Here is a 16,733-nt window from a genome sequence, read left to right as displayed (position 1 = left end):
TATATATATATATATTGCAGCTAAAGGATATGACTTACTAATCAAAAGGACAAAACTCCATAATAAATAATACAGTGATATTGTATGTATTTTATGATCAGGGATAACATATTACATTAAAACAATGTCAGGTAATTATGAAAAGTGTCCGAATGGTGCATTATATTCCTTTTCACATTTTTCCTTACCCCCTGTTGTAAAAAAAACTGTTCTCACAAAGTCAACTGAATGAGTCAAAAGACCCCTCACTTTTAAAACCAATGCCAGAGTGAGTGAAAGAAAACAACTTTTGCTGCGCTGTCTGTTTCAAAAAAACATTGAGGGGAATTTATCAAAACTGGAGCAGACAAAATCTGGAATAGTTGCACATGGCAACTAGTCAGCTTCCTTCTTTCATTTTCAAAGCTTAACTTGAACAAACTGAAGAGTGAAGCTGATTGGTTACTACAGGCAACTGCTACAGATGCTGTCTGCTACAGTTTTGATTAATTCCCCCCATTGTGTTCTGAAAATTCTATGTGATGCACTTAATGTTTATTTGTAAAACCAAGATTTTATATGTATACTAAAAACAAACATAAATATTAGTTTAAAACTTATAACCGTAAAAAAAGACCCCAAACCATTTTGGATTCACTTTTCGGCCAATACAAAGACTTCAGTCGATGAATCAGAAACTCCAAGGATTAAAAACAGAAAACCATTTTTAATGTGTATTAGCCTTCCTGTTGACCTAAAAATGCAAATGGCAAGCTTTCCACCCAATCAGGACTCTCAGTAGCTCTGTCTACTTAGTATGGAATCTCCCTTGGATTGTTCTCTTCTTCCCTAGTTCACTTGACCAACTCTACTTTTGAGATGATCCAGCTCAGAAATTTTTTTTTGCATATATGTTCGAAGCAGGGCTGTCCCCAATGTATTTGCCGTTGGAGGTGATGTTGTTTCGGGGGGTTGCTGACAGGCAATGGTCACTGGGTGACTTGACTTTGCGGGGGTTGGGGCCCTCGACAGGCGCTGGAACGTGCTGTCAGTGGCTTTGTCTGATGCCCCGCAGCCAGTTCATGGCAACGTGTGACATCAGTGAGCTGGGAGGGAAGTTGCAGAGCGTCTGCCTGCGGCTACCACCTCAGGCTACCTCATTATAGGGATGGCCCTGGTTCAAAGGTATCTAACTAAAGATAAAGCATCTACTGTAGAGGAATGAGAGTAATTTGCCATTAAACCCTGTGAAGACCGCTGTAAATAAGCAGTACACCAACACATGAGCAACACATGAGCAGTAGATGGAAATTCCTGGGAGAACTTCACACAGAATGCTATTTCCATGTTTGCAAAATATGTATGTCTTAAAATGTTTTAGGTGGCAGCAGGTTGAGATGGAAAGGTCGTTTTGAGATCATTTTAAAAAACAAAAAGTATACGCTGTATAAAATGAATTACCGTAGTAAGAATAAAGTTTTATTTTCTACAAAGTTGGGATTTCGTTTTTTTAATATTGGTAAATGTATGGTTTTACACTGTGGTTATGGTAACAGTGTTGCATCTGGAAAATAATTTAGGAATACTGGTTATCAGTAAGCTAAGCAGCAGCATCTGGGATCAATAAAAAGGGAGAATAAAAGCACATAATGCAAATAGATTACTGAGCGTGTAAAAAATCCCCCTCTAACGCTCCGTCTTGATTATTAAAGCTAAACTCTAGCTAACTAAAGGTTCATGTACGACAGTCTAAATAAGTACCAAATTCTGCAACTATGTGATGCCCAGAACATGATTTTGATACCTTTTTTTTTTTTCAAAAAGGTTTGAAAGGGTTTTTGTTTTTTTTAAAGTTTTTGCATATATCTACTGCTTGATAGCCGTACATGTATGCAACAACACCTGAGGGTTTAATAACACTTTAAAGTAGCTCCCAGCAGGCAGACACTCAGCACTCTTTCCCACAGTGGTTAATATGCGGGTGTGAGCGGTCTCACCAGGGATACAGATGGTCTCACCAGGGCTGCGGGCAGTCTCACCAGAGAAACAGGATGTCTCCACAGGGCTGCGGGTGGTCTCACCAGGGCTGCGGGAGGTCTCAGCAGGGCTGCGGGCGGCTTCACCAGGGCTGCGGACGGTCTCACCAGGGCTGCGGGAGGTCTCGGCAGGGCTGCGGGTGGTCTCACCAGGGCTGCGGGAGGTCTCACCAGCTCTGCGGTGGTCTCACCAGGGCTGTGGGAGGTCTCAGCAGGGCTGCGGGAGGTCTCGGCAGGGCTGCGGGCGGTCTCACCAGGGATATGGGTGGTCTCACCAGGGCTTTGCAGGGTCTCAGGTGACAGATTGCAGGGTTAGGGCTGCTGACAGCTCACCCACCCTCTGTGTCCAGGTCAGTCCTCTCTCTCCCCCTCTGCCTGACACCGCTCCTAGACTCCTGCCCCTCGTTCCCGGGGCCCTCAAGTGCAAAGCTGGCCCTGGCAGTGCCTGCAGAGTGGGGGGAGGAAGCCGGTGTTCTGTCGACACTTAGAAGGAACACCGGCGAGCAGGTAAATCCCCGTCCTGATGCTGAGGGGCCGCTGCACATGCTCCCCTCCCCCCAGCTTTGGCACTGGCGCTGATGTCCCCTCCCACTTACTGCTCTGCTCGGACAAGCTTAGGTCCGTCAGAACAGGCTGATGCATAGCGTCGGCAGGCTAGTGCCCGAAGCTATGCATCGGGCATAGCGGGCCAGGCCGTACACAATCAGGATGATTGTGTGCGGGCCCGATCCTTCCTGTCTGGGCCCCCCCCCCCAAGAGGCGGAACGCCAGGGCACGGTCGCCACCGTTGCGACCCTGGTAGTTCCGCCAGTGGGTGCAGAGAGTCTCAGGAAGGGCGCAGAGGGTCTCAGGAGGGGTGCAGGCAGGGGCAGATTCCCCACAAGTCCATCGAGGCCTGGCCTCGGGGCGGCAGGGAGCAGAGGGTTGGCAGCGGTTTGAAGTCTCCCAACGCCCGGAAGATGGAGTTCCAGGCGCCGGGCGGTAATTTGTCTTCTACCTTTAGTCCTGCTTTACACAAGCCGGGCTAAATGTACAGCGGGGAAACTACTTGTTATTTTACAAGTGATCTTGGCGATGTCACCAAGATCACTTGTAATCAGACTGCAGGGTGTTCGTCCTCCCCCTGCCGCCACCCCGCACCTATGTCTCTCCATGCTGGCTCCGTCCTCCCGGCTCCATCTCCTGGCTCTATCTCCCGGCTCTGTCAACCCCCCTGCTGCCGCCGAGTATCCCTCCTTACTGGCCGCTGCTGTCTTCAGGAGGGAGTAAATAAGTAAAAAATAATAAGTTATATAAAAAATAAAAAGATAAAAAATTATAAAAAAGTAAAAGATGACAAAGTAAATAAAAAAGTAAATAAATTAAAAAAAAAAGTGATAACAAAATTAAAACTAACCCTGCAGCCCCCGCTATCTGGTTGGCATTCTCCATGAGGGCTGGTTGGAGGGGAGGGGTGTGCATTGAAGAACCTGGCCTTGGGGCAGCAGGGAGAGCAAATCCGGTCCTGGGTGCAGAGGGTTTCAGGAGGGGTGCGGAATGTCCCAGGAGGGGTGCGGAAGGTCTCAGGAGGGGTGCGAAGGGTGTCAAGTAGGGGTACGGAAGGAGTCAGGAGGGGTTTCGGAGGTTGTCAGGAGGGGTGCGGAATGTAGACTCTGGAGCTAAAAAAACAAAACAACTGACAGGCGGACCTGACCGGAAAGCCCGTGTGAAAGGGCTCTAATACAGCAATATTATGATCCAGGAAACTGATCCAACTGCCCTTGAGAGCTGGAGGGAGGGGGGAGGAAAGAATGTGGAAAAATACAAAACTATTACCCATAGGGGTTTGTATTCCTCTGGATCAAAACTAGATGATTAACTTTTGGACATTTATTCTGCCAATCTATGCAACTCCTGTGCAGTGTAGTAAAGCGTGGCTAATCACTCCCATTTGCGTTCCAAGTCAGCTATGCAGGGGGTGATAGGAAGCAATTAACACATTTAATGTTTAGATTTTAAGTTTCAATTTTAAAAACACATAGCTAGGCTACAAATGCTCATGTTTTTATGTGAACGTCTTGCTTTAGGCAAAGTATATTAAAATGGGCTGATAAATATGTCTCATTCCACTATTGTACTGTCATCTCAGTCTAGATTATCTCCTACAGTACATACAGTCAGACAATCAAGTCTAAATGAGTTTGAATTGAAAACCTTCTGGTAATATCCATAAGTACACAGAAATGAATTTTTTCCTGAATAACAATAGCAGTTGCTTCACTGATTTACCCAAAGTATCTTGCTGTGAACTAAATGGTTTCCATACTACTAATATTGTACATATGTGGAAAATGAAGGCATTATATAATGGTAAATGCACCAGATGACCTCTTCAGTAATATATAACATAATTTCAAAAGCTCAGTGGCAATCTGCCAACAAATAACTTTAAAATGATGGCAACTACGACATTTAAACTTTGCAGAACTTTAGGTTTTTTTGTTACAAAGTAACTTAATATTTAAAGACTAGTACATCATTTGTTACTACTGGCATCATAAGGTCTACTGCATACAATCATTTTTCATCCTTTACAAGCCTTCTACAGTAAATGTGTGCTTGGGCCATGTAGGATAAAGCAGCTCTCCTGAGCTCTACACACTCATCTTCCCTTCTCCCACTGATCTGTTCACAAAGGGAAAAACCTGGGAAAGTGACTCAATCTCTCCTTCCCCACAAGTGACAGCGATGGTGTGTGATGTTTTATTTCTTAAGCACCCAGTACTGCCATGTGGGGGTAGCGAGAGAGCCCTGTGTAAACTCAGTCATGACTTGGATCTTCCACAGGGCTCTATTGCTGGAGTGGTGAGCATTAAAAGCCAGTGGGGAGGCAGTAGTAAAGTGAACCTGCTCTGTTGCCCTGTGTTGGCAAACCATAGTTTTGCTTAAAATAACAATAGTATCTTTGGTGCAAGCTTACCTTTAATGTAGTCCCCCTCTGAGTGCACCTGGTCTAATACTTACCTCTGCTCTCATCGGATCCTCTTCATCCTGTGTATTTTTGCTGCAGCCCCATTTCCTCTTCCATGAGGAGCCATACTATTGGTGGTTTCCAACAGTCCTGCAGACTACAGCTGCTGTTAGAGATGAATTGGGCCACAGTGACAATGCACAGGATGAAGAAAACCCAGCCAGTATGCTTTTTTAAAGAAGGGCTTTGCGGCTCCAGCAGAACTGAACAATAAAGATAGCTGAAATGGGGGCAGAAGCAAGTATCAGACCAGGTGGGCTGCATTCAGCGTACAATTGTCATTTCTAAAGCATTTTTAAAGTGAAAAGGTTTGTCACTATAAATTGCACCCTGTAAGAACAGTTGAACAATGTGTCATGGCAGCATACTGCCATTTTTAACATAGATTTGCTTGTCCCCACATTTTCTTGGAACATTCATAGCTATTCCCATTGACTATTACACACCCAGATAGCAAGGATAACTTGCCACAAACGTGTGGCAAGATTAAATTGTTATTCTTGTTAACTTGCTGCACACATTCCTGGCAAGTTGTAGACTTGCAGAACACTTGCAGCACAAGTTCTAGTTCAGTGGTTCTCAACCTGTGTAACCTCAGGACCCATATTTGTCCTTGGTCATTAAGTCATGACCCAAGTTGCACTGCAATGGAACGCACGGCATTGTGGTGCCACGCGTTGTGTAATGCGGGCGATAGAGCTATGGGTGGCAGATGCTTTTGGGGTGTCATTTAAATGAATGGCAATTCACTGCACCTCCCACATCAGAACATGCGATTGTGTGGTACGGTGCATTAATTGGATGGGACTGTGTGATGAACGCACTGTACTAGTGTGAATGGGCCCTCAAAAACACTGACAGACACAATCTCACACACTCAAGACATTCTCACACACACACACATGCACACTCCCAAAAAATTTTTTTTTTTTTTTTAAATCCACCCCGTCTCCCTACCTTACGGGAACTGGAGTGGATCCTCAGCCTGTAGTGCACAAACTGTAGAGGTGCCAGGAGCCAGAATGTAATTTCACTCTGGTCCAGGCACTTCTACAGGACACACAAGGAAGCTGTAAGCAATGCACTTAAGGATGTAGTTCCATCGTGGCCATAGCCCTTGCCCACCCAACCCCACCTCAAGCTGACACCCAGCACTGGGCATTATATTTTGAATAGCTGCTTGGTGCAAGAACTGACAGTGCTGAGCTTGGGGGAGGCTGAGGAGCCTCTCGCCTAGAAAAGTGGATGGCATGTGGCGACCCACTGAACATAAGGTTGCGACCCACTTTTGGGTTACGACCCACCAGTTGAGAACCAAGGTTCTAGTTGACACTTTTTGAATTTGTAGCAAATTTGCTGGGCAAGTCTACAGCAAGAGTCCTGCAGGTCTTAGCAAGAGCTCTGCAAGTGTACAGCACTTTTGCAAAAGACGTTGATCTAGAGACTTGCAATCCAGACTTGCTGTAATTGTGCGACACAATTGTGAAGCTTGGCAAGTCTGCAATAGTTTAGCAAGTCATCAAACATGCAGCTCAATTGCTTGCTATCTGGGCTGTGATACTCTTGGCTAATCTATCACCTCCAAAAGCCTGGGGAACATATCCTCTCTGGCTTTCCCTTGGTGTTACCTGTGTCTCAGTGGGCAGTCAAGCTGACAGTCTCTTTAGACCAAGATTTGCCAAGATTTGCTTTTATTCACAGCAGGGAAGAAGGTAAAAAAAACAGGGTGGAGGCACTGCATTTAGCACATACTAAGCTGTTTGGCTGTTCCCTTTACTGAATTTCTCTAGTTTATGTAGTCCACACACTGACTGACACTTTTTCCTGACACCACAATGCAGTGGAAAAACACCACATGCCTGCAGAAGAAAAACAAAGCACCAAAACTTTCCAGAAGAGGCTGTAAGAACTTGGCTCTGCACAAGGGAACAACCAGAACTTTTCAATTCTACAAAAAAAGATTCTGTGCAAAGATAGATCTAACCTCTCTGATCTACCTCCTAAGAGTAGTATAATTTATTATTTGAAAAGTAAATTAAAAGCCCTCAAAAGTACTCACAAGAATATGAAGTGCAGCGCATTGACCATTCCATTACGTCTGCAACATCTCCACTGAGGACAATTATAAGTTCAAAATGTTCCCAGCATAACGGTAGCAGCAGCCAACACTCGCTCCTGTCACAAATCCGGCCGCTATAAGCTCAGGCTGACATGTTTCCGGGGCTACACACCCTTCTTCAGAGCCACCTGTGTGTTTATCATACTCTTGTGAGCACATTTGATGGCTTTTAATTCACTTTTCAACTGATAAATGGTACTACACTTAAAGGTGGTGCTCTGTGTTTATGTCTTTTGTTTCCATGATTGCCGGGTATCCCTGACAGTATGAGGAGCAGCCCCCTAAAGGTTTAACCAGAGTGATTTGGTTGGAGGACCACAAAGGCTCTACTAGCACCAAGATCAAGAGAACGTATCTAGTAATAACCTCTCTGAGCTGCAGGAGTCTTATATTTCCCCATCACTAGGTAATATTAGAGCTTCATGGAAAAGCACAAGACATCCTGAACTGTAAAGAAGAAGCAACAAGGAAGACAGGATAATGCGAATTAAGTACAATTCAGTAATATCATATATAATATGCCATCAGGCCCATCACACTATCATCTATCCTAGATGCCAAGTCTAAATGCCCTCATTTAATTAGGTTATTCTACATTTTCCAGTTGTAGTCACCTTTGATTGATCAGCATATCACATCATTCTAAGTGATGGCCTTTCCAGAAACGTTTTCCCACAATAATTGGTGACATACAACTGGCCTTAGGTATAGTGATAAGTAAATTGGTTTGAAAACTAAGCAGACCAGTGAATTTGTTTACCCTTACGAGTATATGCACAAAGATTTGTCCAGGCTGCAGAAAATGTTTAATTTGTGAATAATGATTGGTTGAATTCCTAAATTGTGTGATTCTTCATCATAATGATTTACATGCAAATATTCAGCAGAATCAAAAAGTGGTGAATAAGCAATTGTCCTTATTCAAACATCCTTGTTTAGTTTGAATAGATGGATAGATAGATAGATAGATAGATAGATAGATAGATAGATAGATAGATAGATAGATAGATAGATAGATAGATAGATAGATAATTACATCTTTATATGTATGCCCCTTTTTTAATATAGTGCGGTAAAATGCTAAAATAATAAATGATGTCAGTATAAAAATGTTTTAAAAAGCTGACATTGTATGCATGGGAGACTTAGACATTGCACAATGATAAGAAGTGTTGTTATTGACCCTGAAAGTGTCAATATAACGCACATTTACCAAAACAATGATTCTGATAATAATTTGCAATCTATACCAGAGGAAGTTATTTATATATTTTTTTTAAATATGTTCCTCTATTACAAACACTTATTATGTGCATATGAGAAGGTATGATGACACAATACCTGGCACATGATCATTTCCTCTATTTGAATGCAACATCGTCAAGAAAATATAACACACAACAGTTGGTATTATTTTGTGGCCTAATTATAAAACACATTTGCACAGAATAAGTTGTAATACTCGGTTAAACTCGGTCAAACCATGATCCTGGCTGGCTTCTAGACCATAAATACTATCCTTGTTGCACTCCTTACCGAAATGTCCCTTGTGCTCGCAGTGACTGCGGATGGCGCCACAAATATCAGCAGAATTGTAGAAATGTCACCAGCAGACCAGTCCTAGGATAGCAAAAGCTTCATTTATTGAAGTTACTTGTCATATGAACTGGTGTGCTAGTGACATTTCTCCAATTTTGGCTCCTAGACCAGTCCCTTCAGACTCTCTCCCCCTCTTCTCTGGAGGTCTAAGGTCCTGTGAGTCATCACATTCTAAACAGTGTATAGGACATGAGGATGCAGAGGTTCATTCCATTGCTGAAACGGGGAATTCAGGCTGAAGGGACTGGTCTAGGAGCCAGCTGGGATCGTAGTTTGGGTGAGTACAACTTTATTATTTTAGCTTCCTAGACAAAACGAGCACTTTACCCTTGCAGTGTGGGGACTGCCCCACTATAAGGGTTAGGATTTTATTTGCAACTCCAGGAAGAGAGGTGTTGGTGACTTCATGTGGGAATAAGGTACCTCTGTTGATGTTTATCCCACGTCCAGATTGTTACTGTGTAGTATAAAAATCATACTTTAATCATTCTGGAAAGTACAGCTAGCGATGTGCTCCCAAAGCTGCATCTGTGAGAGTTGTGGAGAGCTGCAGCTCTCATACACAGAAGCCAGAGTGTTGATTATACCTCCCTCCCCTTACCTTGTCCATTCACAGAACACTTGTATTCATTGAACCATTAACCGAATACAGACACAGTTTAGGACAAAGTAAGGCAGGGTTAAAAGCCCCGTCATTTTTTTTTTCTTTTGTGGCCTGTGTTACATCATTCCCAGTGCCAGAGACACAACAGGAAGTGAGCGGAAATCTCTCCAAAGTGAAAGGAATGCTCGAATAAGCCAACTGTCACCAGAACAAGTATCCCTTTTGGAAGATTTCCTCTCACCTACTGCTTAAGTGACGGCAGCGAAATGTTGGTTGCATCACTTTCTGCCCCAGTGATACTTTTTAAGACAAATAGAGAGGGTAATACTCCCCAACAGGAAGAGCAATACAAATCTGACAGGGGTTTTAACCCTTCCTTACTCTATCCAAAACTAAAAAAAAGGTTTGAATGTGGATACACTTAGACTTTTGTTGTTGCACCCGTGGACGGTAAATGTTATCTTTATACTAACTAAATCCTTGGTTCTCAACTGGTGTGTCGTGACACAAAAGTGGGTCGTGACCCCATGTTCAGTGGGTCGCCACATACCTTCCACTTTTCTAGGTGAGAGGATCCTCAGCATCCCCCTAGAGAAGCACTGTCAGTTCTCGCACCAAGCAGCCATTCAAAAATATAATGCCCGGTGCCAAGTGTCAACTTGAAGTGGGGCTATGGTCGCGAGGGAGCTCCAACCATATGTGCATTGCTTAAAGCTCATCACATTCTGGCTCCCGGCACCTCTACGGGCGCGCAAAGGAGCTTTACAATCAATACACATATGGATGGAGCTCCATCACAGCACAGCAGCCCACACTGGACCCCAGGTTGAGGATCCACTCCAGTTTCTGTAATGGCAACCCAAACGCACCTCCCACCCACAGTTCGATCGCCTGCACCAGAAAGAGCAGTATCGCAACATGGAACATTGCAGTGCAACTTGGTTCTCGACTTAATGCCTGTGGACAAATATGGGTCCCGAGGTTACACAGGGAGAACCACTGAACTAAATGATACCGTGTTTCCCCGCAAATAAGACATTGTCTTATATTTTTTTTTTGGCTCATAAAAACACTCTTATTTTCAGGGTAGGTTTTATTTATTTATTTTTTTAATGTACAACAATCCACACTTATTCATGTACAAAAATATGGTGATCATGGCAATCAGGGGTGCCATACCTTTCCAAGAGCAATTTGCTAACCAATCGCTGGCCAGAATGAGCAAAGCGCACTTTCACTATTGATTCCTCACAGGCGGAGTGCATTTAGTATTACTCCGCCTGGTACAGGAGCCGGCGATATAGAGGAGGCATCGGCTTATGCGGCTCTACTCCATCCGGTGCCGCCTTGCTTCCTCTAGCGATGGCTTAGTTGGCATCGCTGATTCTCTCCTGCCTCTCCCGCAGCTCTTCAAGTTCCCCCTTATGCCACCATCAGCCCTGGGAATGGTCACAACTAGGTCTTATTTTCGGGGTAGGTCTTATATTTTAGCAATTCCCAAAAATAGTACTAGGTCTTATTTTCGGGGTAGGTCTTATTTTTGGGGAAACAGGGTAGCTGTGTTTTGTTTACATATGTCTGTTTTATGCTGATACATGTGTACTCCCCCATCACAATTTGTTTTAGAAGTCACAGCTTATTAGTTAGTTCAAGGCTGAATTAGAAGAGGTATAGCCTGAAGGCCCGGTGCAGGAATTCTAATCTTCTTTCTGATGAGTCAGTTGGCCAAAGGTGATGTTGCTGAACACCATTATCAGCAGTGTTACTTAGGTTTACAGCATTGTCAGCAAATAAAAGGTTTCCTTGTCTTCCTTAGGCTCCCCATTTAAATGTGCCTAACTCAAAGAATAACAATGTTATATATTACCCCTAACCAGTGTTGGCTGTATTGCTTTTTTAAGGTATTATTTTCTTTATTTTCACCTGGTGATCCTGCCAGTAACACTTTCTGTCCTAGGCTGAAAACACTCACTCGCTGTCCTGTATCTGTGGTGAAGCAGAGTTGTCACCCTAAGCTGCTAGTTTCTGATTTGGATTACAGAACAACTTTCCCTCTACTCATCCCCATAACAGAAGGGGGAGGATTCTGTAGTCCACAGAGGTGGAGTGAGTGTACAGGAAGTTACTAGCTCACCAGATTTCTGGCAGAATCAACAAGTTTTTTTTGCACTTATGGAATACATATAAAAAATTATGTCAATTATATTTTTATCAGACCATGAGGGGGGCAAATAAATTAAGTTTATTGCTAGGGTTTATATACACAGCAAGGATGTAAAACAGCAACATGTTAAGGGGCAGAAGTAGAAGATCCTTAACACTGGGGTACAACATTTTTAACAGATAAGGCCACTAGTAAACACCCCCAAAATCCATTTAGCTAGCCGCTATAACAAAATTCCTCAATACTTAGGGAAAGTTCACACCAGCAGCCGCACTCAACCGCACAGCTGCTGGTGTATGTGTCCCTGGACAGTGTGCTCGATCGAGCTGCTTTGCACTGTTTTGTTTATTTTGTAGAACTTAAATGTCACAAGTGATATTTCATTAAGTTCTATGGGTTGTACCGCATCTCACTGCGGTGCACGTAAAAAAAGTACGGTACTGCATGTCATACTTTTTTTAAGCACACACCACCGAAACGCAGTGGTGCGAACCAAGCCCATCCATGACAAGCCAAATTGCCTTGTCTTGCGTTCGGGCTGTGCTGGAAAAAAACGCCCAGTGCAGCCCAAACACAGATGGTGTGAACTGGCCCCTGTACTGTTTAGCTTTTGCTGCAAGATCTGTACACAGTCTTTAGATCTGATGGCAGTACTGCCTGTATCAATAGTTTCTGGGCTGTGTAGGGAACAAATGGGTGGGTCTATCTCACAATGGTTCATAGACATGGATGGCTGGAGGGTCTACACACTGCACACACGTTGCAGATTGCAGGAAACCTAATCTGGGGGTGCTAAAGTACAATACATGAGTATATTAGAGACCAGCTCCAGGGAAATTAAAACTCTCCCTTCCTTTTCAATGGAACTGCCCCTGCACTGCAAGGGTTAACTGCTCGTTTATTCCTAGGGCACAGGAAAATCTGTTTTGCCTACCTGACGCTGGCTGCTAGGCTGGTCCCCGCATCCTCTTCCCCCCTTCACTCAGGCGGTCCAAGAACCGCTGACATCATCAAGTACAATGCAGGGTCCATAGCCCTGCATTGTACATAAGGACACAGAGGAAGAGGCCACAGCCAGAGCAGAGGGGGAGAAGAGGAGAGTGCCAACTTCCTGATGAGTACGGATTAGGTAAGTAAAACAGCGTTTTCCCCCTCCCTTAGGCATAAATTCATAGTTAACCCTTGCAGTGCGGGGGGCAGCCCTATTGCAAAGGGAAACATTTTTATTTCCCTGGAGTTGGGCTTTAAATGTAAAGAAATATGAGGGGAATATGAAGTCAATAATTGCTGGCTTCTGCCTTAAAATGCTAATTATGTGGCTATCTAAGGCTTCAATACCTTAAACCTGAGATAAGAATGCGTAACAGGTAAGTCAGAATGAAGTTAAAGTATATCTATAGCCAAAACGTTTTTTGTCCTCTGTGTTCTGTAGACACAACAAGAAGTAAGAGCAAATCTCCTCTTGGATAACCGCCACTGAAAATGATGTCCCCATTGGAAATGGTCCCCTCTATTCTCTGAATATAATAATATAATTATATTCCTCTGAATATAATTATATAATATAATTCTGCACATTTTCAGAAATTGCCTCACCCTCAGTCCCAGTGGTGATGGTAACCTTGCCAAATATAGGAAGTGAATCACCCTAGTAAAAACACAAACAGTAATGAAAACCTAACAAGGATTCTAACCCTTCCAAACTCTATCCAACACAAAAAAAAGGATTGCCTTTAGATATACTTTTAAAAAACTCATCCTTGTTTATGTTCTGTGGAGTTTATACTCATAATCTTATTTATGTTCTGTGGGGTCTATGTGGATTTCTGACTATTCTGATGCCATCTGATTTAAAGAAAATAAAGCTTTACTTGCTAGAGCAAACAGCATAGGAGCATTCTTGTCTAGTGCCTTTTTTTATTGGGAAGGGTTGGAAGAGAGCTCCATTTACCTTGACTTTGGCTGAGGGGCCTCTGTATACTGCCATTATTCAGCTCAACATACTAGGGCCAAGACCCAGGATTCTCGGGGTTTCCTCCATAAACATGATCCAATCCATCCTATTATATGTCCTCTCAACATCAGTGGAGAGCAAAGGGCAAGACCTGGGATGTGCTTGGGTTTGGACCCAGTGGACAATCTGCAGAGCCCAGAGAGAGTTCTCTCTGGCTTCTCTGTCCAGTATAAATCTGGTCTGGCCTGGGTGGATTAGATCTGGAAGGTACGTCTTGAGTCAAAACCTTAGAAATTATATCTGTGCCTGTATTGAGTAGGGAATAAAAACACTGGTATTTTCCACTGTAGCGACTGAGGTCAGGGGTGAAATCAAATACAAATTTCTCAGGGGGCAGTCGTGTAGCATCCAGACTGGGTCTCCTCCCATTCAGGTGTTCCTTGATCATGTGTTCAATTCCTAGGCTGGTGATAGGCGGAACCACGTCAGGGGTAGAGTCTGAATGGAGTTTGGGATATTTAACTGTTTGCAAATAATGCTGGATGTCAAATCTCCTCTGTTCAGCTGTATTTCCTATTCTAGAAGGATTAAAGTTATATAGGGCCTGGGTGGTGTTACAAGTAGCACATGTTGCTTTTTAATTACTCTGGCGAACATTCGGCAACATTTTTTGCCCTGCTCATAAAATTTCTGAAAGGGTTATCCACATTTTTATTGTCTCTGTTTATCAAGAAAGGAAATGTATTTGAGGCGAAGAGCATCCCAGAGACTACACCGTTTATGCTTTTTTTCCAGTGTGTACATTTCTTGAATAAGGTGTGACATTAGCACAAGAAAAAAATAAGGTCTGGCACTAGCACAAGAAATGTTGTCAATGGGACAGGCAGACACAGAGAGCAGTAAAAACCTGACAGATAGTCTATAGATTCTGCACTGAACTAAGGCTGGGTTCACACCTAGGCGGATTGAATATGCACGTTTTTCACGCGGGTTTTTTTACCGCGATTCGCGGTAAAAAAAATCCGTGCGAAAACGCGCGTTTCCGAGGGATACTTGGCTGTATCCCAATGGAACCGCCCGACCAAAACGCCCCAAAGAAGTAAGCCCTTGTTCACACCTGGGCATATTGCATATGCGCGACGGTCGCGTGTTTTTTTTTACCGCGACTCGCTGTAAAAAAGTTGCGCGACCGTCGCGCATTTCTGAAGGCTACTTGGCTGTATCCCAATAGAAACGCGCAAACAAAACGGCCCAAAGTAGTACCTGGACCTTTTCAGGCGTGGGCCGTTTTGTAGCGCGTTAGGGACGGGCGGAAATACGCCAAGGTGGGAACGAGACCATTGACTACAATGCAATTTATATTTTTGACCGTTTTGTAGAGCGTTCGTCGAGCGTAGAACGTGCTACAAAACGGTCAGGTGTGAACGAGGGCGGTACATGTACTTCTTTGGGCGTAGGGCGGTTTCCCGCACGTTCGTACTCGCGGAAAACCGCCCAGATGGGAACCATGCACATTGAAAATAATGGCATTTCCCTGTTTGAGCGTTTTTCCGCGACTACGAAAGCGCGGAAAAACGCCTAGGTGTGAACCCAGCCTTTAGGCTCTACATCCAATCCATCCTATTATATGTCCTCTCAACATCAGTGGAGAGCAAAGGGCAAGACCTGGGATGTGCTTGGGTTTGGACCCAGTGGACAATCTGCAGAGCCCAGAGAGAGCGCCCTACGCCCAAAGAAGTACATGTACTTCTTTGGGGCGTTTTGGTCGGCGGTTCCATTGGGATACAGCCAAGTATCCCTCGGAAACGCGCGTTTGCCGCGCTGTTTTTTACCGCAGAAAACGCGCATATTCAATCCGCCCAGGTGGGAACCCAGCCTAAAGAAATATGCTATTGTTGCTGTCCTTGTCCGCTTCAGAAGGATTTCCTATCACTTTATGTACTTCCTGTAATTTTTGGCTGAAGCTGGACTTTAAATTGACCACTCTAAAATACTGCTTAACTGCAAGCAGCGAGGTGCCATAAGATATTTTTCTGCCTAAGAAGCTGGACCTGTGGACCCCAAGAGCCCGAAACCTGAGTTCAAGTCAGGTCCTTTGCTCCCCACCACATATCACAATGCATCCTACAATGCAGTGTGCACAGCTCAACCACATATAAGGATACTGTTATAAGTGGTACCCTGTAACATAGATTTTATTTAGCTGATTTATAAAACAAATCCAGTCACAGAGACAACAGGGGTACTGCTTACTGTAACCAATGAAACATCAGCTTTTATTTTCTATTTACCTTGGGGAAATGACAGCTGGAATCTTATTGAATGACCTCAAGTGACACCTTGGTATGAATCATCCTTATATCAAAAACTGGGCCAATAAAATTCAACACATGGAGTGATGACATGCAAGTATGGATAGCGACCAATCAAGAAACATATATTCCATTAACAAATATCAAGTCTAATTGTACTGTAGTCAAGGCATTATGAATTACAATACTTATTTTGAGGATAGCACACCAAAAAGTCTTCACAAAAAGCAAGTAACTAGAACAACATTTTGCATCAACATCAGTTCAAAGATTGCAGTAATCATAGTGACTTCATTATAGTTTCCACTACCTGGTCAAATATACAAGGCAAATTAATACAAATTAGTTGCAACTTCTCAAGTTTTAATGTCTGTGAGCCATAGTAACAGACAAATGGTGCTGATTCAGAAGACAAAATGGCATCCCTATATGGGAAATAGTTTAAGAGATGATGAATATGATTATTTAAGTGCGGTGTCATCTTACCAGATACCGATTCTGTTCTTGGGATAATCCAGTTTATCAATACAGTCCAGGAAGTAGGGCATTGTATGTGCTGCATTCCTTGCTAGGATGGCAATCAGGACACTTGGCTTTTGTAGGGGAGATTCAGCAACATTTTCCTCTTCAATATTCAACTCCTCGCCTGCTACACATGAAATGGAAAAGTAAAAGGGCAGCAGAAGAAAGAAAATACAAGCTGTGGTGACTGCAGCCATGTTACATAGAGCCTGCTGATGAGCATACTGCTCTGGCTGTGTTCTGGGAGCTGAGTCTCCACTACCGCTGCAAGGGGGGATGGAGCTGAAATCTGAGAGCCTGAGTCTACCAGTGGGGGCTCAAGGTTTGAATAGAGAAGAGTCAGTTGCAGGCATGCAGAAAGTGATGTTTAATCCACTGTAATCCCTTTCACGGGTATGTCATTCACAATCTCTTCACTTGTCTGGGAAATGACC

The 16,733-nt window shown here is 43.7% G+C and overlaps 1 protein-coding gene across 1 annotated transcript in view; it reads right to left on the bottom strand.

Moving 5' to 3' along the window:
* Positions 1 to 16,502, bottom strand: part of COLGALT2 (collagen beta(1-O)galactosyltransferase 2) — a 76,111-nt gene extending 59,609 nt beyond the window's left edge. The window contains exon 1 of the mRNA XM_018552962.1: positions 16,264 to 16,502. Coding sequence (XP_018408464.1) covers positions 16,264 to 16,496 — 233 coding nt within the window. The 5' untranslated portion in view covers positions 16,497 to 16,502. The remainder of the gene's footprint in view (positions 1 to 16,263) is intronic.
* Between the last annotated feature and the right edge of the window lie 231 nt (positions 16,503 to 16,733).

This window comes from Nanorana parkeri, unplaced genomic scaffold, assembly GCF_000935625.1.
Source record: "Nanorana parkeri isolate BGI_ZX_2015 unplaced genomic scaffold, ASM93562v1 scaffold103, whole genome shotgun sequence".
Taxonomy (NCBI): Eukaryota; Metazoa; Chordata; class Amphibia; order Anura; family Dicroglossidae; genus Nanorana; species Nanorana parkeri.
The sequence above is the reverse complement of the archived record's forward strand: the minus strand, read 5'-3'. Positions and strand labels throughout refer to the sequence as shown.